This window comes from Dama dama, chromosome 24 (genome assembly GCF_033118175.1).
Source record: "Dama dama isolate Ldn47 chromosome 24, ASM3311817v1, whole genome shotgun sequence".
Lineage (NCBI taxonomy): Eukaryota > Metazoa > Chordata > Mammalia > Artiodactyla > Cervidae > Dama > Dama dama.
Window position 1 is genome coordinate 60,055,708 of NC_083704.1, and position 25,247 is coordinate 60,080,954.

The 25,247-nt window shown below is 40.5% G+C and overlaps 1 protein-coding gene across 14 annotated transcripts in view; it reads left to right on the top strand.

Moving 5' to 3' along the window:
- Positions 1-25,247, top strand: part of TMCC1 (transmembrane and coiled-coil domain family 1) — a 160,548-nt gene that overhangs the window by 44,356 nt on the left and 90,945 nt on the right. For 11 of the 14 annotated variants that reach the window (XM_061128876.1, XM_061128877.1, XM_061128880.1 and 8 more), the window contains one exon: positions 1,492-1,763. In XM_061128876.1, the coding sequence (XP_060984859.1) occupies positions 1,533-1,763 (231 nt within the window). In that variant the 5' untranslated portion in view covers positions 1,492-1,532. Of the gene's footprint in view, positions 1-1,067; positions 1,764-7,977; positions 8,029-25,247 lie in introns of those variants that run through there. The other 3 variants (XM_061128875.1, XM_061128888.1, XM_061128891.1) reach the window with 2 other exon arrangements.

Below are 25,247 nucleotides of genomic sequence, written 5' to 3' on the forward strand. Positions count from 1 at the left end.
ATAACAAAATCCTCAGATGCTCCTGTCTCTTATATGAAATGGCATAGGATTTGCATAGAACCATGCGCATCCTCCCATATACCTTAAATCATCTCTAGAGCATTTATAATACCTAATACAATGTAAATAAATGCTATGAAAACAGTTGCTGGGAACATGGCAAATTCAGGTTTTGCTCTTTGTAACATCCTGGAACTCCTTCACCCCAAATGTTTCCCATCTGAGGTTGGTTGAATCTGCAGACGTGGAACCCGCGTATATGGAGGACGGACTATACACGGGCAGCCTCTGTCAGGGTCGGCCCTTTCCAAAGAAGGGGATTCCTTTGAGTCTCTTTCTTTGTTCGCTGGTTCTGAGCCAAGCTCTAGTCTCTGAAGACAGATTCTTTCTGGATCATGTACTCATTGTACCAAAAGGTCATTTGTGCTCCAGCAGAGAATCCAACCTATAAGATTTTAGTTTCCATTTTCTTCTCAAAAGAGCAAACCTGTCACTTCTAGTTGCCAGTGACCTTGATGAATATAAATGATAACTGGAAATTCCTCTTTTCCATTAAAATCCACAATGCAGTTAGATTGGGATATCCACTTTTCACAGTTATTCTTTGAATTTACTGTCTTGAGCTTCAGCATACAGGTAATTAACTATGGTTGTGATTGAGAGGAATCATTTATTGCCTCAGCTAGACTGTCTGTATTGAATGCTCTGTGCTCTGTTCTCTCTCGATTCCCCAAGTAATGGCTATTCTCTCAAGTTATGGTTTCCATTCCAAGATGACTCTTCTAGTATTTAGCTCTTCTTCATATTGCAACTTGTAGGGATTATTTTTTTTAACAACGCTGTTTTCATTTCCTTTGTACTTGTTTCGGAGCTTTTTCTCCTATTCTGGAAAGTAATCATTACCCACTATCTAGAAAACTATCTTTTAATCTTCTGATTAAAGATTGCTTAATGATAGTGTCTATTTCTTTGGCTAGTGGCATGTTTTTCTTTGTTTTAACACTGGAGTTTCTGCATGGATGTATAATACGAGCTTTTTTTTTTTTTTTTTTTTTAACATTAGATAGGCATGAAGCCTTCGTCTCACAGCTGCATGTGTAGTTACTGTCGAAGCAATGCCTACCTAATTTGACAGTCGTGGTGTGTTAAAAAAAATTTTGAGTTTGCAAATAAGCATATTAAGTCTACTGATGGAGCCTTCGGGCAGTGAACAGTTATTTGAGGACCCTGATCCGGGAGGCAAATCCCAAGATGCAGAGGCCAGAAAGCAAACAGAATCAGAACAAAAGTTATCTAAAATGACCCACAATGCTTTGGAGAACATTAACGTGATTGGCCAAGGCTTGAAGCATCTCTTCCAGCACCAGCGCAGGAGGTCGTCCGTGTCTCCCCACGATGTGCAACAGATTCAGGCAGAGCCAGAGCCTGAAATGGATGTGGAAAGCCAGAACGCGTGTGCTGAGACTGATGGTGTCCCCACCCACCCCACAGCTCTGAATCGTGTCCTGCAGCAGATCCGCGTGCCGCCCAAGATGAAGAGAGGGACGAGCCTGCATAGCAGGCGGGGCAAGCCAGAGGCCCCTAAGGGAAGTCCACAGATCAACAGGAAATCTGGCCAGGAGATGGCAAGCGTCATGCAGTCCGGCCGACCCAGGTCTTCATCCACTACCGACGCGCCTTCCAGCTCCGCGGTGATGGAAATAGCTTGTGCTGCTGCCGCCGCTGCTGCGTGTCTGCCAGGGGATGAGGTGTCTGCAGAGCGGGTGAGTTTCTGTTAGATTACCTGTTAACTTCCTGTGCTTTTTATCTAGTACTCCGCAGACTTTGCCCGGGTGACTGAAAAGAAGTGTCTCAGCAAGTACCCCGAGGCTGTGGCCAGAGATAGTTTCCCTTTTCATTAAATAAGTGGGATGAATAGTAATCGTCATAGCTAATAATGAATGCTTCTAATTATATTCCTGTTTGCCTCCTAACATATTGCCTCAGATGAGTCCAGTGCAGTCAGCCCATGAGTTTTGAGAATTACTGAATCCAAATTTCTGGAGCCCAGTCACCCTGGTCAGCAAGCTTAGAGCTATCTGGACCGCTACTGTTCTTTAATGACGTGATCCCCGAGGTTGCCCCCATTCTTCATTCCTAAATCAGTGCCCTAGTTTAGGCCTTCATTTGTCTCACTGCCCTTTTGCATTCTTTTTTTCTCCATTCTGGACACAGCTTGTGAGAGCTATCTGAAATACTAAACAAGTCATTGTCATTTCCACTGCTTAAAAAGCCGTCACTGGCTCATCATTTCCTGAGGGGCAAGAAAGTTCCTTAAAATGATACGCAGGCCCTCCCATAATTTAGCCCATGTGGACTTCTTTACCTCCTACAACTTAGCAGGTAGTACTCCTTTCTCACGCTTTTTTTTTTTCCTCTAAAGTTTTTCCTTTTTTCCATATCTTGACTTATGCTTTCATTCAGTCATTTGTTCAGCAAACATATAATGAGATGTTCCAGTCACTGTGGATACTGTGATGAACAGAAAAAGATGTGATCCGTACTCTCATGGAGTTTATTTTCAGATGGGGACACATATTAAATAATCACTTGAGCAAATCTAAAGTTTCAACCGTGGCACATGCTACTAGAGCCTGTTATAGGAACTTATGACCTAATTAAGGATGTCACTTCTGTGAGGAAATGACAAAGATCTGGAGGGTAAGCTGAGGTAATTAGGTGATGGAGTGAGAACCCCCAGTACAAAGGTGCTAAGATGCAAGGACGTTTGCTGAGTATGAGGGTTGGGATGGCAGGTGTGTGTGCGTGTACATGCAAGTACACAGTGGGTAAGGCTGGCGAGAGAAAGGAGTTCATACAGAGAAAGTGTGCAGACCAGTGCAAAGGAGTTTTTCTCCATGCAAGAGGAATGAGTATTATCAAAGCATTTTAAGCAAAGGGGACAGTTTCACCTCTGTGATTAGAAAATATCACTGTGTTTATGGTGTGAAGAGTGGATTGGACTGGTTTCAGGTGGGATCCAGATAGATGAGCTGGAAGGCTGTCGTGTCCAGGTGAGAGATGACAGTAGTTTAGATCGAAGACGTGATGGTGGGAGCAGAAAGAAGAATTACCTAAGGGCAGGGGTGTGTCTTACTCCTCATGCCAATCCTTTGGGCTTCCTAGGTGGCTCAGTGGTAAAGAATCCGCCTGCCATTGCAGGAGATGCAGGATCGATCCCTGAGTCAGGAAGATCCCTGTATACCCACTCCAGTATTCTTGCCTGGAGAATCCCATGGACAGAGGAATCTCGAGAGCTAACAGTCCTTGGAGTCACAAAGAGTTGGACACAACAGAGCGGCTGAGCATGCATCCAGTACTTGGCCCTTGGGTTATTGGTTTGATGAATCAGTAGTAAATAGATAGGGAGCGAGAAACAATGTCTAGTTAGGGAGTTTGGGAATGTACACGGAGAAGTTTTTGAAATGGAGTGATCTTTCATTTAATTATTCATCAATACTTATTAAATACCAACTATGTACTAGGCAGTTTCATTATGGAGGCTTACTCTGTATTGAAGGAGATAACATACAATGGATATAAAAAATGAATAATATGTTATGATGAAAGGTGATGAGTATTATGGGAAGAAAAGAACAAAATTAGAGAAAGAAAGAAATTAAGGGTGTGTACAGAGGGGAGGGAAGGGGAGTTGCAGTATAAGGTAAGGTAAGCCTCATTGAGAAAGTAACCTTTGAGTGAAGACTTGAGGAGATGAAGAAATTAGTCACGAGGCTGGCTGTCTGGGGGATAAGTACTCAGGCGGATGAAATAACTCCAGGGTAGGAGCTGACATTCCCTGCCTGACGTGTCCAGGGAATAGCAAGACCAGTGTGGGAAAGCTGAGTGAGGGGGGACAGTAGTAAGATGGTGTCAGAGAGGTCACAGGTGGCCAGACTGGGGAGGGCTTCATAGTGATATCTCTGTTTAGATACTCTTCCATTATATCTTTATAAAATACTGTGGGATCGGAGACGTTTTCCCCCTGTGTTTGTTCATACATTTGTTCAGTAATTGTTACACTGAGTGTTTGACCTACCATTGTTTTAGGTTAGGGATCTGCACATGACTTCTGTAAGTAGTCATTGTAAGTATTTTCCACCATATGGTCTGTCTTGCAGCTACTCAGCTGTGTCGGAGCGTGAAAGTAGTCACTCATAATATGTAAATGAATATGGGCATGCCGGGGTTTGACTGGTGAACAGTGACTGGGCCTTGGCCCATACTTTGCCCACCACAGTCTTAGGCGCTGAGAATATATGAGTGAATCAAACAAACAAAAATATTCGCTCTGGAGAAGTTTAAAAGGAGGTAAGCAAAACATATAAGTAAAGTGCATGATATGACAGTTGCGTAAGAAGATAAAGATTTCTAGGGAGGGAAGTTTTAAGCAGAGTGCTCAGGGAACACTTCACTGATATACAGGCAAAGACCTGAAGGATGCGAGGGAGCCCACCAGACCTCTGAAGGGAGACCTGGCGGAGGAGCAAGGGGGAAGGTCCCAAAGGCCTGTACTATGAGGAAATGTTATGGAAATTGGATTTTTTTTGGCATTGTTAAAGGGGAGAAAATGATAGTGCACGTCAAGGCCGTAAGCTGTAGCCACCCGTCTGCCGTGCCTGATGGGTGAGGAGCAATACTTGAAACAGTTCTTATTAATGATAATTTGATCTGTATGTCTTATTTAAACTTAGGTTGTATGGTCTAAGTGTTAGTACTTTTCAAAAAAATGAAAGTGAATCGAGTCAAGAGCTTACTGACTTTATTTGACGATTCATGAATTGGGCAGCATTCAGTCTGAGCAAATAGAAAGGAACTCTGAAGAGCTGTACAAAATGAAAGACTTCTAGGCAGAAGGGAGCAGGAACAAGGAAGTTCAGTCAGTTCTGTTCAGTTCAGTTGCTCAGTCGTGTCTGACTCTTTGCGACACTCATCCAAAAAGCGTGTTGGTTATTGCTAGGTTACTCTCCCTACAGAGGATGGCAAGGGTTACCTAACTAACGCTAATCAGCAGTTCCTGGTTGACTGGTTTGAGTTCATTTCTGGGAGAGGCAAAAAAGTGTAATTTAGTTCTCAGTTTGATGATGTGAGGATTAGCATAAGCGACTCCATTTGGGGCCTACTGTGTTTTTTTTTGTTTGTTTTTTTAAAACTTACTGTGTTTATATGTAGCTTTTAAAATAGTCATGTCAAGTGGCCTTGTCAAAGGTGTAGACTAAAACCCATTCTTTCTCATTCAGTAACAAATAGCTTGTAGACTTAGAGTATGTGAACTTCCCAGGGTTTATAAATAAGGAACACTACCCTCCACAGTAAATTACTGCAGGATGGCATTCTGCTTTGTTCAAATGAAAGGGAGGTTTGTAAAAGTGAGTTAATTGAACCGCGTGCAAAACCAGAAATTCTAGGTGTAATGTTCTACCACAGGGGAAAGAAACGAGGTGGTGGGAAGGATAATTCCTGTTGCTGACCACAAGGTGGTACCCCTAGACCAGGAGAAGTAGATGGAAGTGAGGCGATGACTCTTACTGTGACAGGCCATTAATAATGAAGGAATTACACCTTGAGAAGTGACTAGTTCAGGGAGTTGTTAGGATGTAGGCTAGACTGAGTAGTGACTATCATACGTAGTAGTGGTACTGAACTACTGAATTTAAAATACTGAACTGAATTGGTAACTGTGGAAATGGAATGGACAATAGAAGAGTGGGTAGAATTTACTGACAATGTTAAAATTGTATGTATAAATGTATGTATTGTATAAAATGTTGTATGGCCAAAACCAACACAAATTGTAAAGCAATTATCCTCCAATAAAAAATAAAAATAAGGAAAAAATAAATAAAGTGACTTCCCTGGTGGTCTGGTGGCTGTAACTCCAGGCTCCGCATGCAGTGGGGTCTGGGTTCAGTCCCGGGTCAGGGAGCTGGATCCCATATGCTGTAGCTAAAGATCCCATATGCCGCAGCTGAGACCCAGTGCAGCCAAATAAATGAATAAATACATACTTTTTAAAATAATTAAAGATAAAATTGAAAGTCCTGAAGTCTGCTTGGGAGAACTAGTAAAATAATGTCTGTTTTTCTAAAAACAAAAACGTTGAAAATTGTATTTTTTAAATGAAAACCAATAGAGATCTTTCTCGTTTGTGTATTTAGTGTTAGTTTGGTAGCTGATGCTATCAAGGAAATTATATGGGATGGAAAAGTAGGAATAAATCAGACATGAAGATGTGTTTTGACTTTTCAGTTGTTCTCTAGTAAAGGTACTTTATAGAACAAAACTTGTATGCCAAAGGAAGTAACTTTTAGGCTTTTTGACCCTAACTCAGAGGTCTGGAATGTGTGAAATGAAGTGAAGTGAAAGTTGCTCAGTCGTGTCCAACTCTTTGCAACCCCATGGACTATACAGTCCATGAAATTCTCCAGGCCAGAATACTGGAGTGGTAGCCTTTCCCTTCTCCAGGGGACCTTCCCAACCCAGGGATCGAACCCAGGTCTCCCTCTTTGCAGGTGGATTCTTTACCAGCTGAGCTACAAGGAGGTCCAGAATGTGTATGTTTGTTTTAATGCAGTATGTTTCTGCGTGATCCACAAGATACCTGTATTATCCTTAATGATCTTACGCTAACTTTTAATATGATTGTCCTAAGAGTGGAACTGAAGATGTAGCTAGGATGTTCTTGACCTTGGTAGACTTACCAGGCATAAGGATGTCTCTCCAAGTTTTATTTGGTTTTGTTTTTAACATCTGAGTTGTATTCCTTCTGTGACGAAGGCTCAAGATAATGCGAAGTCAATTTAACCTCCTTTTTCTTTATATTACAAAATATATAGAGACTTTAGAATAATTACACCTCTAAAGGAACATAGTATGTGCCTATACCTTCTGCTTTCCCTTTTTATTCACGAAGGATTTGAGTACCTAATCAGTAGCCTTCAATCTCAAGAGGGAGGGAGAATTTTGGCCCCCAAAGTCCACTACCCTTTTTTAATTTTTTTTTTTAATCCAGAACATTGTTATAAGAATTTGTCTTGTGACTGTTAGCTTCCCAAAGGCTCATAGTTAGATAAATAGAAGACAGACCAGGATTATTTATGATAGAAGATAATTACTAGAATAGATTGGTTTTTCTTCAACGATCGTAATGCAGCATTTTATCTAAAGAAAGATAGGCAGCTTTGGCAAGTCAGCACAATATTGAGCTTTAGTAAGTATTTGTTAATATTTGACTTGTTTTGATGTTACATCATTATGACCTGTGATCTCGTCAGTCAATGGGAGCAGACCAGATTTCATACTTCAGGATCAGCATATATTTATTAGGCAATAGTGTCTCTCATTTTATGTATGGTTTGACTTTGAAAGCATCTTCTTTCCTAAATAGAATCCTTTAAAATATGTAAAAGATGTTTGATTTAAAAAATCAGTCTTTGGACAAATCTCTTTGTAAAAAGAATTAGCAAGGATTTATTGGTTTATATATTACAAAAATATATCTTTAGCCAAAGGTCAAGTAAAATATTTATTGATGGTAGTTTAGTCGCAAAGTTGGGTCCGATTCTTGTGACCCATGGACTGTAGCTCACCAGGCTCCTCTGTCCATGGGGTTTCCCAGGCAAGAATACTGGAGTAGGTTGCCATTTCCTCCTCAACCCAGGTCTTCTGCATTGCAGGTGAATTCTTTACTGACTGAACTACAGAACTGGTAATTACCTTTTATTTTATCACAGTAACATCTTACTGGGGTAAAGAGCCCTGACACAGATTTCGATATCATAGTAATGAGGAAGCTAAGAATTTAGAAACCTTGATTACAAAATGAGCCCCTTGCAACACAAATGATTTTCAGCCAAAAGATTGCTGGCTGTTGCCGGGTGATTAGCAAAATCTCAAAGACTATTAAGCCTATGGGCTAAGCCTAAGCAAGCTCCTTATTCTACAGATCCAGAAATGTTGGAGAAACAGCCTGAGGTGATGCAGCTGACTGTGAGTGATACTAGGGCCGGATCCCTGGGCTCCTTCTGATTCCGTGTCAGCTTTCTTGCCTCTTTATCCTGTTTGTGTGTCAGAGAATTGAAGAATGTGATTGTTCTTGTCAAGTAGGGGACAAGAAAGGGGGACAAAGTTTTTCCTTTTTCAAAATAACTTAGATAAGCTTTTTGAATGAGAGCAGTGACAAAGACTGATTTCCCTATTACCCTTGTTTGGTTTCTTCTGTTACTACTTTTAAACAACTCTGGTCATCTTTGACAGATGAGTAACAAAAGTCATCCTTCGGACTACTACCCTTTGCTGTTGTGGGTCTTGCCAAAACTAATTTTGTAGCTGTGAGTAATGCCTGGAAGTAGCTCAAAGAGAAAACTGACCTAAAGAATGGCCTTCTAGCAATGAGATTCTGGGATGCTAAATGAATTTGGAGTCTCCCTGAGCTCCATCAGGAAACTGCAAATCAGGAAGATCCTTGGCAGTCACAGATGTAAATCTGTGTTTTAAACAATTCACTAAGGACCCTAGAGGCCCATGAAAAGTACAGAGAGCTTCAGGAATTTGAGCATCATCCCTGTGCAGGGCCCACGTGACTATACTCTGTGCTCCAGTTCTAGTATCTGTGCTGCTGAGCAAGCACTGGGGGGTTCTCACACCGTCATTTTGAATACTTAGTCATACCGGTCCATCAGCTCCTGGTTGTTCTAGTTCTTCAGTATTCTTCTTAAACTATGGTCTCCAAAACAGAATACAGTGCCCACATGTGGTTACTAGAGCTTACCTATCGCTTTTCTTGTTTGTTTATTTCATTGCTCCAGGTCTTAGTTGCAGCATGTGGGATCTAGTTCCCAGACCAGGAATCAAACCTGGTCCTCCTGCACTGGGAGCCCAGAGTCTTAGCCACTGGATCGCCAGGGAAGCCCCTATCACTTTTCTGATGCTAAGATCAGATATGCTTCTTTTAATATATTTAATGCTAGTTTGAAGTTGCTTTTCCTTTTTGCAATCTTTTTCATATCATCTTTGATTTTCACCTGGTGAAAGTCATAGAATTTAATTTAATAGTCATAGAATTTAATTCAGAACAGCTGAAATTTTTGTCGATAATGCTTTAAAAATACAGATGCCCAGTAATTTTAAAAATGTTAATAAGACTTTGCTAGTGAACTTTCTGGTTTATCTTTAAAAGAAAATACTTCCCAGCTCCAAATAATAGAAATTTCAGTGTACTGGGATAAAAGAAGCCTCTGAAATTGTAAGAGAGTCTGTCAGGAAATCAGAAGTGATATGGATCTGCCTGGTTCAATAGGGCCCTAATTCACTTATTCTCAGGATAGTAAGATAGCACGTGTTGCTTTTCTATCATATTTGTGATTTTATGATCTTAGATGTCTTGAGGGCAGGCGGAGAAGGGGACAACAGGATGAGATGTTTGGATGGCATCACCGAGTCAATGGATATGAGTTTGAGCAAACACTGGGAGATAGTGAAGGATAGGGAAGCCTGGCGTGCTACTAACAGTCGGACATGACTTAGTGACTGAATGACAATAGATATCACACAGTTTTTTAAAAAATAATATTCTGAAGAGCTGGCACTTTTGTTTAAACTGTTAGAAAAATTTGATCCTACAGTGCAGAGTTGTAACCTGGAAAGCAATATTTGACATTTGAATATTGCTTTCCTCATTTGGGGGTGAATTTTTTAGTTTAAGAGAAATTCCCAGATTTCATTTCTGAGCTAGAGTCTTAATCAGATGTTTGACAAATTAATTTGAACTTATACTTTCTTTTTAGCAAATATAAGTACCAGGGAAGTAATTCATTTCCTGGTTTACTTGGGAAAGATGTTTTTAGAAAGCTTGCGTACCACTGTTTCTAGAGGCCCTCTGTTGATACCTTCTGGTACTGCTGAGAGTATTTAATGAAATGGCTAATTTTTCAGCATTAGGTTTGTGATTCTTACTGGTTGCAGTGTATTTTAAGCAGTTTCTTGGTTAGCCATCATAATAATCCCAAAGTCTTATTTTTAATTACCAACTTGGTCTTGGAACTAATTTTTAACAAATGTTGGCACAAATTCTGAACTTTTGCATAGACTCTTGTGGTTAGTAAATAGCTTCAGGATTTTTACTTTGGTCGGTGAGGTGGTTTTGGTTTTAAATAACCAGAAGAAGCTAGACAGCGTGCTTTGAAAACCTGTGTGTCAGTCGCTCTTCGCGGCCCTGTGGACTGCAGCCGCCAGGCTCCTCTGTCGGTGAAACTCTCCAGGCAAGAATGCTGGAGTGGGCTGCCATTTCCTTCTCCAGGGGATCTTCCCGACCCAGGGATTGAACCCGGGTCTCCTGCATTGCAGGCAGATGCTTTACTGTCTGAGCTACTAGGGAAACCTTTGAAAACCTAATTTAAATTGCTTGCCTTTTTTAAAGGTCTTAGATAGAGCAGTTTCTCAAAGACTCATTCTTCATTTCCTTGCCTTGTTTTTAGGGTACTCCTTGTGGCAACATGAACATTTTCTTTAAAAAGTTAGAGTATTTTCTATAATAAAGATTTTGAAAGTGTTTTCTAACAGTACTATACTCGAAAACTAATTTCAAGGATAACTATATTTTAAATGTTAATTGAAATGGACTTGATATGTTCTGGGGGTCACTTTGAATATTAAGATTCTGGAGAATCCAGCTTAGGCCTTTAAAGGCAGATAGTGCTCAAGCTCAGTCACTCAGTTGTGTCTGACTCTCTGTGACCCCAAGGACTATAGCCCGCCAGGCTCCTCTTTCTGTAGGATTTTTCAGGCACGGATACTAGAGTGGGTTGCCATTTCCTTCTCCAGTTAAAGGTAGATAAATTCTGTCCAGTTAGATTCAGTTTTTAGATTTAGGTTGGGGGGATAAGGAAAGATAGGCTCACAGGTCTTTATCCCCCTTCTGGGTGTGGGGGTGTGTGTGTGTGTATACATGGTTGCCACATGCATGGAGTAAGCTTGATGGGAGAGCTGGGTAGTCCCATTTCTTTGCCACCACTTCTGGACTCTTTTGCCTTTCACTCTATTATTTGGGTACCCTTGGAGTCTGATGCTGAACGTTTATTTATACGTTGTTGATGCTACACTGTTTATGAGTATTTAATATCTGTTGAAGATTCATAATCGTATAGGTAGGTCTCCTATGACCTACTTTTTTTAAAAAATAAAGGGAAGGTTATTAACTGTGGAGAGGAGTAGCCTCCAAATTATTTTGCTCACCCACCCACACGTTTTACTGTGTCTCTTATATTTTCATATTTTATATAATTGTTCCTGTATATTATGTTGGGTCTCGCTTGTGGCTCAGTTGGTAAAGAATCTGCCTACAATGGGGGAGACCTGGGTTCAATCCCTGCGTTGGAAAGATCTCCTGGAGAAGGGAAAGGCTACCCACTCCAGTGTTCTGGCCTGGAGAATTCCATGGGATTGCAAAGAGTTGGACACGACTGAGCGACTGTCACATATTATGTATCTCATAACATAAAAACAGACATGAAAAAGATGAATAAAAAATATAAGTGAAGTTATGTTTTCTTCCCATGATGCATTGATTGTCTTGTGTACACACCGGGCTGCATGTATCCTGAATTTACAGCAAGAATAAAAGTCAGAGAAGTGCCCTCTAAAGAATTTTTGGGGTAATATGAAAATCACATATACTTGCCTTAGGAATGTGACAGGTGGCTCAGATGGTAAAGTGTCTGCCTGCAATGCAGGAGACCTGGGTTCAATCCCTGGGTTGGGAACATCCCCTGGAGAAGGCAATGGCACCCCACTCCAGTACTCTTGCCTGGAAAATTCCATGATGGAGGAACCTGGTAGGCTCCAGTCCATGGGGTCGCAAAGAATCGGACACAACTGACTTCACTTTCACCTTCACTTTTAGGAATGTGACACTGGCACAATATAAGAACAAATTTCACAATAGAACTGTCCAGTTTTGAGGTAGGCTGCCTTGGGTGATCCAGCAAAGGCCGGAGAACCACACATCATACCTGTTGTAGGGAACAAAACTCCACGACTCCAGCTGGGAATTGGACTAAGCTTCTGATATTTCTTCTAAGATTCTGTGGCTATAGATAGGAATTCATGAGTTGAGCTCTTAAATGTAAAACACTGTAGGAGAGTTAGGCGTGACTGGAGGTGTGACTCAGGAGTGCACTGGGAAGTTGTTGAACTTCTTCATCCGAACCTCTGCTGTCTTCTTTGGAAATTTAAAGGTTTTTGATTCTCAAGCCGTCTCCACATAGGGAAAACTATTATGGTCTTTTTCAAGCCTATAGCCTTCCTGACTAAAAGTGGTAGTCACTCAGTTGTGTCCGACCCCTTGTGACCCCATGGGACTGCAGCCCACCAGGCTTCTCTGTCCATGGGATTCTCCAGGCAAGAGCACTGGAGTGGGTTACCATGCCCTTCTCCATCCTGACTAAATGTAAGACTAAATATATAAACAACAAGGGATTCCAAAAATGGACTTTATTGCTTACTCTGTTTCATTATATCAAACAGAGAGAGAAATGAAAACAAGTTTAAAATAAATGAACAGATATTTTGAAGTATATAGTATCATTAATGACTTAGGAAATATGTTTTCAATTTTTTCAATTCTGTCTAACATAAGTAGTGTTTCATTAAAATTAGTCTGTTCTGTGGTTGAAATTGAACAGCTTCATCTTTTAACCTTCAAAGTTGTATCATCTTAAAAAGAAAAACAGTTTCCTCCTAAACTCCATTTATTTCTTTTCAGTGAGAGAATGGTTGTTTTGTGAGATCCAGCTAACAAAGATAAGTCAGCAATAAACTTAGAGCTTCTTCACGATACAGATCTTGATTTGAGTATTGTGACTGTGACTGCAGTGTTGTAGAGTAAGTACTGCTGAAGGTTTTCTGTTGTGGTTGTGGTTTTCTTCTCTCCTGGTTCATGTAATACCCTGTTCTCTCTCACTGTTAACACAGAGGCAGAAGCCATTCTGCACCAATGACTCTAGAAGTGATACTGAATTCACCAGAACGTGAGACTTTTTTTTTTTGTAATAACTGACCCTGCATTTATTGAGACGATTTCCATCTCAGCAGCACTTTTCTTTTAAAAATGAAAAAGTCACGAGATGAATGCATGGCCGTAAGAGTGAAAGAGAGCCCTAATTCTGATCTCTTTATTTCTGAGCATTTCTTCATAAGAAGTTTAATCATGGACTAGTGCTTCAGAGGAACTGAAGACTGATATAACCTTCCATATGAAGATGCTCTGTGGAAAATGATTTCTGGGACTTTATTGAAATAGAGGCTCATTAGAACGTATACAGTCTTAGGGAGCATACTCCTGGTTTATTAATAAAAGTCTCCTGTTGAGGAGCAATGCAAATGCACATATAAAGAACCACTTTAGCATTGCATAGAATATCTTCAACCTTGCTTACTGGCTTAAGCTCACCACAGCCTTTCCAACAACAGTAGATTGTTTTCAGTCACTGTAGATGGTTCAGGTCACAACTGTACATTCTTCTAGGCAAAAGAACAGGGTCTAAGTTTTCTACTCTGTGGCACTGTTATCTGCTACAAGAATACAAAACAGCTGAAGAAAATAATCTACCCCATTTTGTTACTGTAAGTGTGATTGTTAGGACTTGACATAGTTCTTTGTTAAGCTTTCTTCTGTTTTCCATATTCTTTGGTTATCATATATTGTCTTTACATGATTTGTGATGAGTTACACTGAAGATAGAATCAGATTAAGTTTAAGCAGATTAATATGTGTGAGATTAATGTATTCTTCCTAAGAATGTTTGCCCAGAGGGCTGTAGGTGTAAGATGACCTTGCTTAAGTTTCTTTGCATGAAGATAGAATTCAGTCTATCTTCTAACTGTCAGAAGTTCAGCTTCGTGAGAATGGGAATAAAGGTTTATGATCCGATTAGAGCTCGGGAGAATTTAGGCCACAGTATAAATTACCTGCCTTGGATTACCTACTAGTATGTGATACGTATTCCTTGTTTTCTGCTTGTAGTTCTGTGCCCTTTTCTTCTGTTGCATTAGGGTCCAGAGAGGCTTGTAGATTGGTACAGAAGTCAAGATGAGCTTGACTTTTACATCCTGCTTTCATCATTATGAGGATTTGTAGTTTTACTGAATAAAATCAATTGAATAAATCCGTTTCCTCCTTTAGATGAGTCACACATTGTCACATCTAGACTAACTTTAATGGGCAGTTACTTTATTACTCTTTTAGTGGGATTCATCTAAAAATGAAATTTAAAAAAATTAACTACCATCAAAACTGGCTGAAAAATCTTTGCGAAAGACATCAATGTTTGTACAAAGGAAAAAATATTCCTATGTGTCCTTTATTACTCACACAAAACACTTCATTTTTGGTCACCAAAGGTCTGGGATTTTTTTCCCCTCCACACAGTTCTCTGCAACACTAGCTGGGTGTCTTTCACTTTAAAGCAGTTCTGACGCCCTGTGAGGGTAACATCAGATCCCACAGGTTAAGGGCCCGGTCCCGTGAAGCTGCCTCCCGTCCGCGTTTACTGCCAGCCCCAAGTCCAGCTGTGCCCTGTGCTTCTGACCAGCTGGGTAGAGCACCTCCCGTACGCCGCTCCTCGGGAATGGTTAGTTTACTATAAAGCAGAACGACCCAGGGAACTTGGGAAAATATTTTTTTTTTTAATTTATTTTTTTTTATTATTAGTTGGAGGCTAATTACTTCACAACATTTCAGTGGGTTTTGTCATACATTGATATGAATCAGCCATAGAGTTACACGTATTCCCCATCCCGATCCCCCCTCCCACCTCCCTCTCCACCCGATTCCTCTGGGTCTTCCCAGTGCACCAGGCCCGAGCACTTGTCTCATGCATCCCACCTGGGCTGGTGATCTGTTTCACCATAGATAGTATACATGCTGTTCTTTTGAAACATCCCACCCTCACCTTCTCCCACAGAGTTCAAAAGTCTGTTCTGTATTTCTGTGTCTCTTTTTCTGTTTTGCATATAGGGTTATCATTACCATCTTTCTAAATTCCATATATATGTGTTAGTATGCTGTAATGTTCTTTATCTTTCTGGCTTACTTCACTCTGTATAAGGGGCTCCAGTTTCATCCATCTCATTAGGACTGATTCAAATGAATTCTTTTTAACGGCTGAGTAATATTCCATGGTGTATATGTACCACAGCTTCCTTATCCATTCGTCTGCTGATGGGCATCTAGGTTGCTTCCATGTCCTGGCTATTATAAACAGTGCTGTGATGAACATTGGGGTGCACGTGTCTCTTTCAGATCTGGTTTCCTCAGTGTGTATGCCCAGAAGTGGGATTGCTGGGTCATATGGCAGTTCTATTTCCAGTTTTTTAAGAAATCTCCACACTGTTTTCCATAGCGGCTGTACTAGTTTGCATTCCCACCAACAGTGTAAGAGGGTTCCCTTTTCTCCACACCCTCTCCAGCATTTATTGCTTGTAGACTTTTGGATAGCAGCCATCCTGACTGGCGTGTAATGGAACCTCATTGTGGTTTTGATTTGCATTTCTCTAATAATGAGTGATGTTGAGCCTCTTTTCATGTGTTTGTTAGCCATCTGTATGTCTTCTTTGGAGAAATGTTTGTTTAGTTCTTTGGCCCATTTTTTGATTGGGTCATTTATTTTTCTGGAATTGAGCTGCAGGAGTTGCTTGTATATTTTTGAGATTAATCCTTTGTCTGTTTCTTCATTTGCTCTTATTTTCTCCCAATCTGAGGGCTGTCTTTTCACCTTACTTATAGTTTCCTTTGTAGTGCAAAAGCTTTTAAGTTTCATTAGGTCCCATTTGTTTAGTTTTGCTTTTATTTCCAGTATTCTGGGAGGTGGGTCATAGAGGATCTTGCTGTGATTTATGTCGGAGAGTGTTTTGCCTATGTTCTCCTCTAGGAGTTTTATAGTTTCTGGTCTTACATTTAGATCTTTAATCCATTTTGAGTTTATTTTTGTGTATGGTGTTAGAAAGTGTTCTAGTTTCATTCTTTTACAAGTGGTTGACCAGTTTTCCCAGCACCACTTGTTAAAGAGGTTGTCTTTTTTCCATTGTATATCCTTGCCTTCTTTGTCAAAGATAAGGTGTCCATAGGTTCGTGGATTTATCTCTGGGCTTTCTATTCTGTTCCACTGATCTATATTTCTGTCTTTGTGCCAGTACCATACTGTCTTGATGACTGTGGCTTTGTAGTAGAGTCTGAAGTCAGGCAGGTTGATTCCTCCAGTTCCATTCTTCTTTCTCAAGATTACTTTGGCTATTCGAGGTTTTTTGTATTTCCATACAAATTGTGAAATTCTTTGGTCTAGTTCTGTGAAAAATACCGTTGGTAGCTTGATAGGGATTGCATTGAATCTATAGATTGCTTTGGGTAGAATAGCCATTTTGACAATATTGATTCTTCCAATCCATGAGCACGGTATGTTTCTCCATCTGTTTGTGTCCTCTTTGATTTCTTTCATCAGTGTTTTATAGTTTTCTATGTATAGGTCTTTTGTTTCTTTAGGTAGATATACTCCTAAGTATTTTATTCTTTTTGTTGCAATGGTGAATGGTATTGTTTCCTTAATTTCTCTTTCTGTTTTTTCATTGTTAGTATATAGGAATGCAAGGGATTTCTGTGTGTTAATTTTATATCCTGAAACTTTACTATATTCATTGATTAGCTCTAGTAATTTTCTGGTAGAGTCTTTAGGGTTTTCTATGTAGAGGATCATGTCATCTGCAAACAGTGAGAGTTTCACTTCTTCTTTTCCTATCTGGATTCCTTTTACTTCTTTTTCTGCTCTGATTGCTGTGGCCAAAACTTCCAACACTATGTTGAATAGTAGTGGTGAGAGTGGGCACCCTTGTCTTGTTCCTGATTTCAGGGGAAATGCTTTCAATTTTTCACCATTGAGGGTGATGCTTGCTGTGGGTTTGTCATATATAGCTTTTATTATGTTGAGGTATGTTCCTTCTATTCCTGCTTTTTGGAGAGTTTTAATCATAAATGAGTGTTGAATTTTGTCAAAGGCTTTCTCTGCATCTATTGAGATAATCATATGGTTTTTATCTTTCAATTTGTTAATGTGGTGTATTACATTGATTGATTTGCGGATATTAAAGAATCCTTGCATTCCTGGGATAAAGACCACTTGGTCATGGTGTATGATTTTTTTAATATGTTGTTGGATTCTGTTTGCTAGAATTTTGTTAAGGATTTTTGCATCTATGTTCATCAGTGATATTGGCCTGTAGTTTTCTTTTTTTGTGGCATCTTTGTCTGGTTTTGGAATTAGGGTGATGTTGGTCTCATAGAATGAGTTTGGAAGTTTACCTTCTTCTGCAATTTTCTGGAAGAGTTTGAGTAAGATAGGTGTTAGCTCTTCTCTAAATTTTTGGTAGAATTCAGCTGTGAAGCCATCTGGTCCTGGGCTTTTGTTTGCTGGAAGATTTTTGATTACAGTTTCGATTTCCTTGCTTGTGATGGGTCTGTTAAGATCTTCTATTTCTTCCTGGTTCAGTTTTGGAAAGTTATACTTTTCTAAGAATTTGTCCATTTCATCCAAGTTGTCCATTTTATTGGCATAGGGCTGCTGGTAGTAGTCTCTTATGATCCTTTGTATTTCAGTGTTGTCTGTTGTGATCTCTCCATTTTCATTTCTAATTTTGTTAATTTGGTTTTTCTCTCTTTGTTTCTTAATGAGTCTTGCTAATGGTTTGTCAATTTTGTTTATTTTTTCAAAAAACCAGCTTTTAGCTTTGTTGATTTTTGCTATGGTCTCTTTAGTTTCTATTGCATTTATTTCTGCCCTGATTTTTAAGATTTCTTTCCTTCTGCTAACCCTGGGGTTCTTCATTTCTTCCTTCTCTTAATTGCTTTAGGTGTAGAGTTAGGTTATTTATTTGGCCTTTTTCTTGTTTCTTGATGTAAGCCTGTAACGCTATGAACCTTCCCCTTAGCACTGCTTTTACAGTGTCCCATAGGTTTTGGGTTGTTGTGTTTTCATTTTCATTCATTTCTATACATATTTTGATTTCTTCTATGATTTGTTGGTTATTCAGAAGCGTGTTATTTAGCCTCCATATGTTTGAATTTTTAACAATTTTTTTCCTGTAATTGAGATCTAATCTTACTGCACTGTGGTCAGAAAAGATGACTGGAATGATTTCAATTTTTTTGAATTTTCCAAGACCAGATTTATGGCCCAGGATGTGATCTATTCTGGAGAAGGTTCCGTGTGCACTTGAGAAAAAGGTGAAGTTGATTGTTTTGGGGTGAAATGTCCTATAGATATCAATTAGGTCTAGCTGGTCCATTGTGTCATTTAAGGTTTGTGTTTCCTTGTTAATTTTCTGTTTAGTTGATCTATCCATAGTTGTGAGTGGGGTATTAAAGTCTCCCACTATTATTGTGTTACTATTAATTTCCTCTTTCATACTCGTTAGTGTTTGCTGTACATATTGCGGTGCTCCTATGTTGGGTGCATATATATTTATAATTGTTATATCTTCTTCTTGGATTGATCCTTTGATCATTATGTAGTGTCCTTCTTTGTCTCTTTTCACATCCTTTATTTGAAAGTCTATTTTATCTGATATGAGTATTGCGACTCCTGCTTTCTTTTGGTCTCTGTTTGTGTGAAATATTTTTTTCCAGCCCTTCACTTTTAGTCTGTATGTGTCTCTTGTTTTGAGGTGGGTCTCTTGTAGACAGCATATATAAGGGTCTTGTTTTTGTATCCATTCAGCCAATCTTTGTCTTTTGGTTGGGGCATTCAACCTATTCACATTTAAGGTAATTATTGATAGGTGTGGTCCTGTTGCCATTTACTTTGTTGTTTTGGGTTCACGTTTATACAACCTTTCTGCATTTCCTGTCTAGAGAAGATCCTTTAGCATTTGTTGAAGAGCTGGTTTGGTGGTGCTGAATTCTCTCAGCTTTTGCTTATCTGTAAAGCTTTTGAATTCTCCTTCATATCTGAATGAGATCCTTGCTGGATACAGTAATCTAGGTTGTAGGTTATTCTCTTTCATTACTTTCAGTATGTCCTGCCATTCCCTTCTGGCCTGGAGGGTTTCTATTGATAGATCAGCTGTTATCCTTATGGGAATCCCTTTGTGTGTTATTTGTTGTTTCTCCCTTGCTGCTTTTAATATTTGTTCTTTGTGTTTGATCTTTGTTAATTTGATTAATATGTGTCTTGGGGTGTTTCGCCTTGGGTTTATCCTGTTTGGGACTCTCTGGGTTTCTTGGACTTGGGTGGCTATTTCCTTCCCCATTTTAGGGAAGTTTTCAGCTATTATCTCCTCGAGTATTTTCTCATGGCCTTTCTTTTTGTCTTCTTCTTCTGGGACTCCTATGATTCGAATGTTGGGGCGTTTCACATTGTCCCAGAGGTCCCTGAGGTTGTCCTCATTTCTTTTGATCCTTTTTTCTTTTTTCCTCTCTACTTCATTTATTTCCACCATTTTATCTTCTACCTCACTTATCCTATCTTCTGCCTCCGTTATTCTACTCTTGGTTCCCTCCAAAGTGTTTTTGATCTCATTCATTGCATTATTCATTTTTAATTGACTCTTTTTTATTTCTTCTAGGTCTTTATTAAACATTTCTTGTATCTTTTCAATCTTTGTCTCCAGGCTATTTATCTGTAACTCCATTTTGTTTTCAAGATTTTGGATCATTTTTATTATCATTATTCTAAATTCTTTTTCAGGTAGATTCCCTATCTCCTCCTCTTTTGTTTGACTTGGTGGGCATTTTTCATGTTCCTTTACCTGTTGGGTATTTCTTTGCCTTTTCATCTTGTTTAGATTGCTGTGTCTGGAGTGGGCTTTCTGTATTCTGGAGGTCTGTGGTTCCTTTTTATTGTGGAGGATTTACCCAGTGGGTGGGGTTAGACGATTGGCTTGTCAAGGTTTCCTGGTTAGGGAAGCTTGCGTCAGTGTTCTGGTGCGTGGAACTTGATTTCTTCTCTTTGGAGAGCAATGGAGTGCCCAGTAATGAGTTTTGGGATGGGTCTATGTGTTAGGTGTGACCTTGGGCAGCCTGTATGTTGGCGTTCAGGGCTATGTTCCTGCGTTGCTGGAGAATTTGCGTGATATGTCTTGCTCTAAAACTTATTGGCTCTTGGGTGGTGGTTGGTTTCAGTGTAGGTATGGAGGCTTCTGGACGGTCACTTATTACTTAAAGTTCCATGTAGTCAGGAGTTTTCTGGTGTTCTCAGGTTTTGGGCTTAAGTCTCCTGCCTCTGGATTTCAGTTTTATTCTTCCTGTAGTCTCAGGACTTCTCCAACTATACAGCACTGATAAGAAAACTTGGTTAATGGTGAAAAGATTCTCCCCCGTTAGGGACACCCAGAGAGGTTCACAGAGTTACATGAAGAAGAGGAGAGGGAGGAGGGAGATAGAGATGAGCAGGAGGAGAAAAAGGGGGACTCAAGAGGAGAGAGACAGATCTACGCAGCTGTCTGTTCCCGGAGTGTTCTCCGTAGCCCAGACACCCACAAAGATTCACAGAATTGGATTGGGAAGAGAAGGGGAAAGGAGGAAACAGAGGTGTTCTGAGGTAGAAAACAGAGAGTCAAGATTGGGAGAGAATAATCTTCGGTTTAAAAACAGGGCTTCTCTTCTTTTTTTTTTTTTTTTGTAAGGTTATAGTGTATTGAAAATGAAAATTAAGGAGTAGTAGAGGAGTACTAGAGGACTTTAAAAGAAATAAGAGAAAAAGAAAAATAGAAAATAGAAGAGAAAAAAGAAAAAAAAAGAAAGAAATTTTTTTCCCTAATTAAAAAAATCATAAAAACCTATGAAAATGAAAGTTAAGGAGTAATGGGGGAGTAATAGGGAATTTTAAAGGAAAATCAAAGAGAAAAAATAAAAAGAAAAAATAAAAAAAAATTTTTTTTTCCCTTACTTAAAAAAAAAAAAAAAGTAAAAATATATCTAGGAATTTCTCTGGAGCTGTTGCGGTCAGTGTGGGTTCGGCTCAGTTTCAGATAGCTCCTCGTTCCAGCTTACACTTCTCGATATCTACAGGCCCCTTCCGGTGTAGTCGGTGTTTTCTACGGGGATTTTAATCTGTTGCACCAGTTCCTTCTGAAGCGGTTCCCTTTGTTTATTTGGCTTCTGTTTGCCGGTCTCTTCAGAGCCTCATTTCCGCCCTGACACAGGCGGGCGGACGTGGACTCTTATTCAGGTAGCTAGTTCCGTCGCTCTGCGGGGCGGGGCTGGCACCGCGGGGACGGGCTGGCGCTGCTTTCTCCTTCTGCGCTGCTCTCTCCGTCTGCGCTGCTCAGGCTCCCGGCTGTTCTATATGGAGCGCGCCCCGCGCTGCGCGAGGTTCCAGCCCTCGGGTATTCCACAAAAGCGCGGAACGAAAAGCTGCGCCTGCTCTCTGTGCCTTCCCCGTCAGAGCGGTCCAGGCAGCCAGGGGCTCGGTGGGCGCACTCTCCCCAGATGTGGCGCGCCCCCTCCCCTCCGCGGACCCAGTCTCAGTTTCCGCTGGCGCCAGTCGGGTGCGCGCGCCTTCTGCCCTCCGAGTCCCCAGCCCCAGTCCCCGCCCGCGGTCGGGTGCCTGCGCCCTGTGTCTCGCCGCGACCTTCCCCTCCCCCCTGCCTCCTGCCTCCGGCGGGGCTGGGCCGGTCCGCAGCCTGAGAGCTCTTCTCTGGACTTTCTCAGTCCCTTTGTTCTGCGAACGGCCGGCAGTGTGTTCAGGCTGGTTAATTTTCTCTCTCTCTTTCGGTCTCCCACAGTTCAAGTTGGCAACTCACAGAAGCTCCCTCCGATTGTCCTCAGGGCACTCAGGCCCGGACCCTACCCCAAGCAATGCCGCCTAAGACTCCCTTCCCGGGACGGATCTCCGTCCTTAGCTCTTTTGTCTCACTTTTTATCTTTTATATTTTGTCCTACCTCTTTTTGAAGACAATGGGCTGCTTTTCTGGGCGCCTGATGACCTCAGCTAGCGATCAGAAGTTTTGTGAAGTTTGCTCTGCGTTCAGTTATTCTTTTGATGAAATTGTAGGAGAGAAAGTGGTCTCCCCGTCCTACTCCTCCACCATCTTGGCTTCTCCCGGGAAAATATTTTACTTATGACACCACAGGTTTATTGCTAAAGGATATAACTTAGAAACAGGTGGATGGAAGAGTGCAAAGGGAAAGGTATGAGGGAAGAGATTTAGAGCTTCCCTGCCTTCTCCCAGCACCTCCACGTGTTCACCAACCGAGAAGCTCTCTGGACCCAGTCCTCAGGAATTTTTACGGACGTTTCATTACCCAGGCAACTGGGTTATATAGTTGGCCTCTGGTGATTGAGCGTAATCTCTAGGCTGTCTTTCTTTCCCAGGGGTGGGGGTTGGGTTGGGTGGGATGGGTTGGACTGAAAGTTCCAACCCTCTTATCACGTGGCTTGGTTCCCCTGGCAGCTAGCCGCCTGCCAAGCATGGGTTACCTAGGACCTTTATATAAAGTCACCTCATTAGCACAGATTCAGATTAGTTGAAAGGGATTATCAATAATAAGACACCCATTTCACTTTTATACTCTGCAGCGATTTCAGGAACTGAGGACAAAACACCAAATACTATAACAAGGTGCTCCCCATTGCTTTACCCTTCAGGAATTCCAAGAGTCTTGGGAGCCATGATCTAGGAACCATGGACACAAGACCAATATAGACATGTATACTGATAAATCACAGAACCATATGTTCAATGTGAAAAATAACAAAGACCATTCTTTTTTGTGTAATTTGAACGTTTTTAAATATATATTTTTCTATAGATACTGTCTTTTCTCTCTCCTTTTTGTACCCTTGTGATTTTTTTTTTCTTCCTGTTACTTTGCATCTCTTATCATTCACTGTCTGTGGCTTCACAATTCAGCATTTGTCCTAGTACCATTTTTGAAATCACAGCTGGAAGTGTTGAAAAGCATTCTGACAAAGGAAGACTGAATTGTGACTTTAGGCCAACAATAAGCTATAGGAACAAATGTTTAAAAAATTAATATTATTTCAGTATGTGTTAAAGTCTTTAGTCCTTCAGAGAATTGTTGAAACCAAGAATTTAAAAGTCACAGACTTCTGCGTTTCAACACAGAATTATAAAACATTCTACTTGCTTGCAAATCTGTGATTTGACTTTTTTTTTTTTTTTCCGCCACTCTGCAGCTTGTGAGATTTCAGTTCCCCAACCAGGGATCGAACCCGGGCCCTTGATAGTGACAGCATGGAGTCCTTACCACTGAATCCTTAACCAAGGAATTCTTGTACATTTTTTGTCAAGGAGTTTTCATAGACTCATGTGCTGCCATCTTTCAGGTTCTCAGAGCCTGAAACGATGTATGTGATATTGTTTAGTTGTGTTTCTTTGGGGGCTTTATAAAATGGTATATTATAGCTTATGTAAAATTAGAAGACATTTGCTCCTTGGAAGGAAAGCTGTGACAAACCTAGTCAGTGTATTAAAAAGCAGAGACATCACTTTGCTGACAAAAGTCCGTATAGTCAAAGCTATGGTTTTTCCAGTAGTCATGTATGGATGTGAGAATTGGACCATGAAGAAAGCTGAGCGCTGAAGAATTGATGCTTTCGAACTGTGGTGCTGGAGAAGACTCTTGAGAATTCCTTGGACTGCAAGGAGATCAAACCAGTCAATCCTAAAGGAAATCAACCCTAAATATTCACTGGAAGGACTGATGCTGAAGCTGAAGCTCCAGTACTTTGGCCACCTGATGCGAAGAGCCAACTCATTGGAAAAGACCCTGATGTTGGGAAAGATTGAAAGCAGAAGGAGAAGGGGACAACAGAGGACGAGATGGTTGGATGGCATCACCGACTCAATGAACATGAATTTGAGTAAACTAAGGGAGATAGTGAAGGACAGGGAAGCCTGGCGTGCTGCAGTCTGTGGGATCACAAAGAGTCATACATGACTGAGCAATTGAATAGCAACAATAAGTCTTCTGTGAATTGCTTTTTATGCAGGTATATTTTTCTAAGGTTGCTCCATGTTACTGCATATAGTTGTGGTTCATCTATACTGTGTATTTTATCTCCCCCCACCCCTACACTTCTTAGTCAGAGGTCGGGTCTTCTGTTTTGTTTCCTGCCTCTGTCTTTTATCCTAACTTGTGGGAAGTTACCTTAAACTTATTTTCCAATACTTCCCTTAAAATATTTTATTTCTATCATATTTTAAATTCTCTAAGGCCTTTTTTTCTTCTGTGAATACTTTTGTATAATATCCTATTCCTATATTAAAGGTTTTGTTTTCTTTTGTTTCTGAGGATTCTTTTTCTTCCTATATTGTCTCTTTCTCTTCAGGGTTCCTTTCTCTTTTTCTTTTTTCCTGGGTGTTTTAGTTTCTGTCTTTTTGGTTACAGGATTTTCTCAAGTGTCTGGTCATCCATGGCTCTCCCTTCATATTTGAGGGAGGTGTTAAAATGCTGTGGGAAGCTCTCCTTTGTGAAAGCTTATAGGTGATAACTTTTACTATAGAGTAATTAGGCAGAGACTCATTTTATTGAAGACCCCTTTTCTTCAGCTCTCCAGTCAGCTTTTCCAGACGAATTATTCAGACTTTTGCCTTAGCTGGTGGATGGATGGATGGTGGTGGTCATCAGCCTGGCTGCCTTTTTTGCTGGAACACTAGGAGGAAGAGGACTGAAATTCTCATTTATCAGTGTAATCCTTCTGTCCTTAGAGTGGTACCTCATTCCATCCCTCAGAGCTTAGAGTCTCTCAATCTGCGATCCTTCTCGTCCTTTGTTTCAGTGTTCCCCAGAAAACAAACCTTTGGACTGATCACCTTCCTGTGTGTTAGGAGAATGAGCTGCTGAGCTAAGTGCTCACTATAAATGCTCATATCCAGTCCTTCTGTTTTCAGACTCAACCCAGTGCCCCTGTCTTTAGAGTAACCCCTGATACGTCTAAATCCTGACCTTTCTATACTTTTGGCATAAACAGGCTTGCTTCTTGTTGATTGCTTCACAGCACCCACTCCCCTGCCAAGTACTTATGCAACTGGAAGAAACCCCGAGGCTGTCCTTTATTACTGGACCATCGTTCTTCACCTCCCGGAGAGTTTTATTGACATCCTTATCTACTGCTTTCTCCTTTCAAGTTTGCTGTGCTTCTCTGGGTGTATGCCTTTTATTATTTCAAATTTTAATAGAAAGCTAAGATAAATATGTT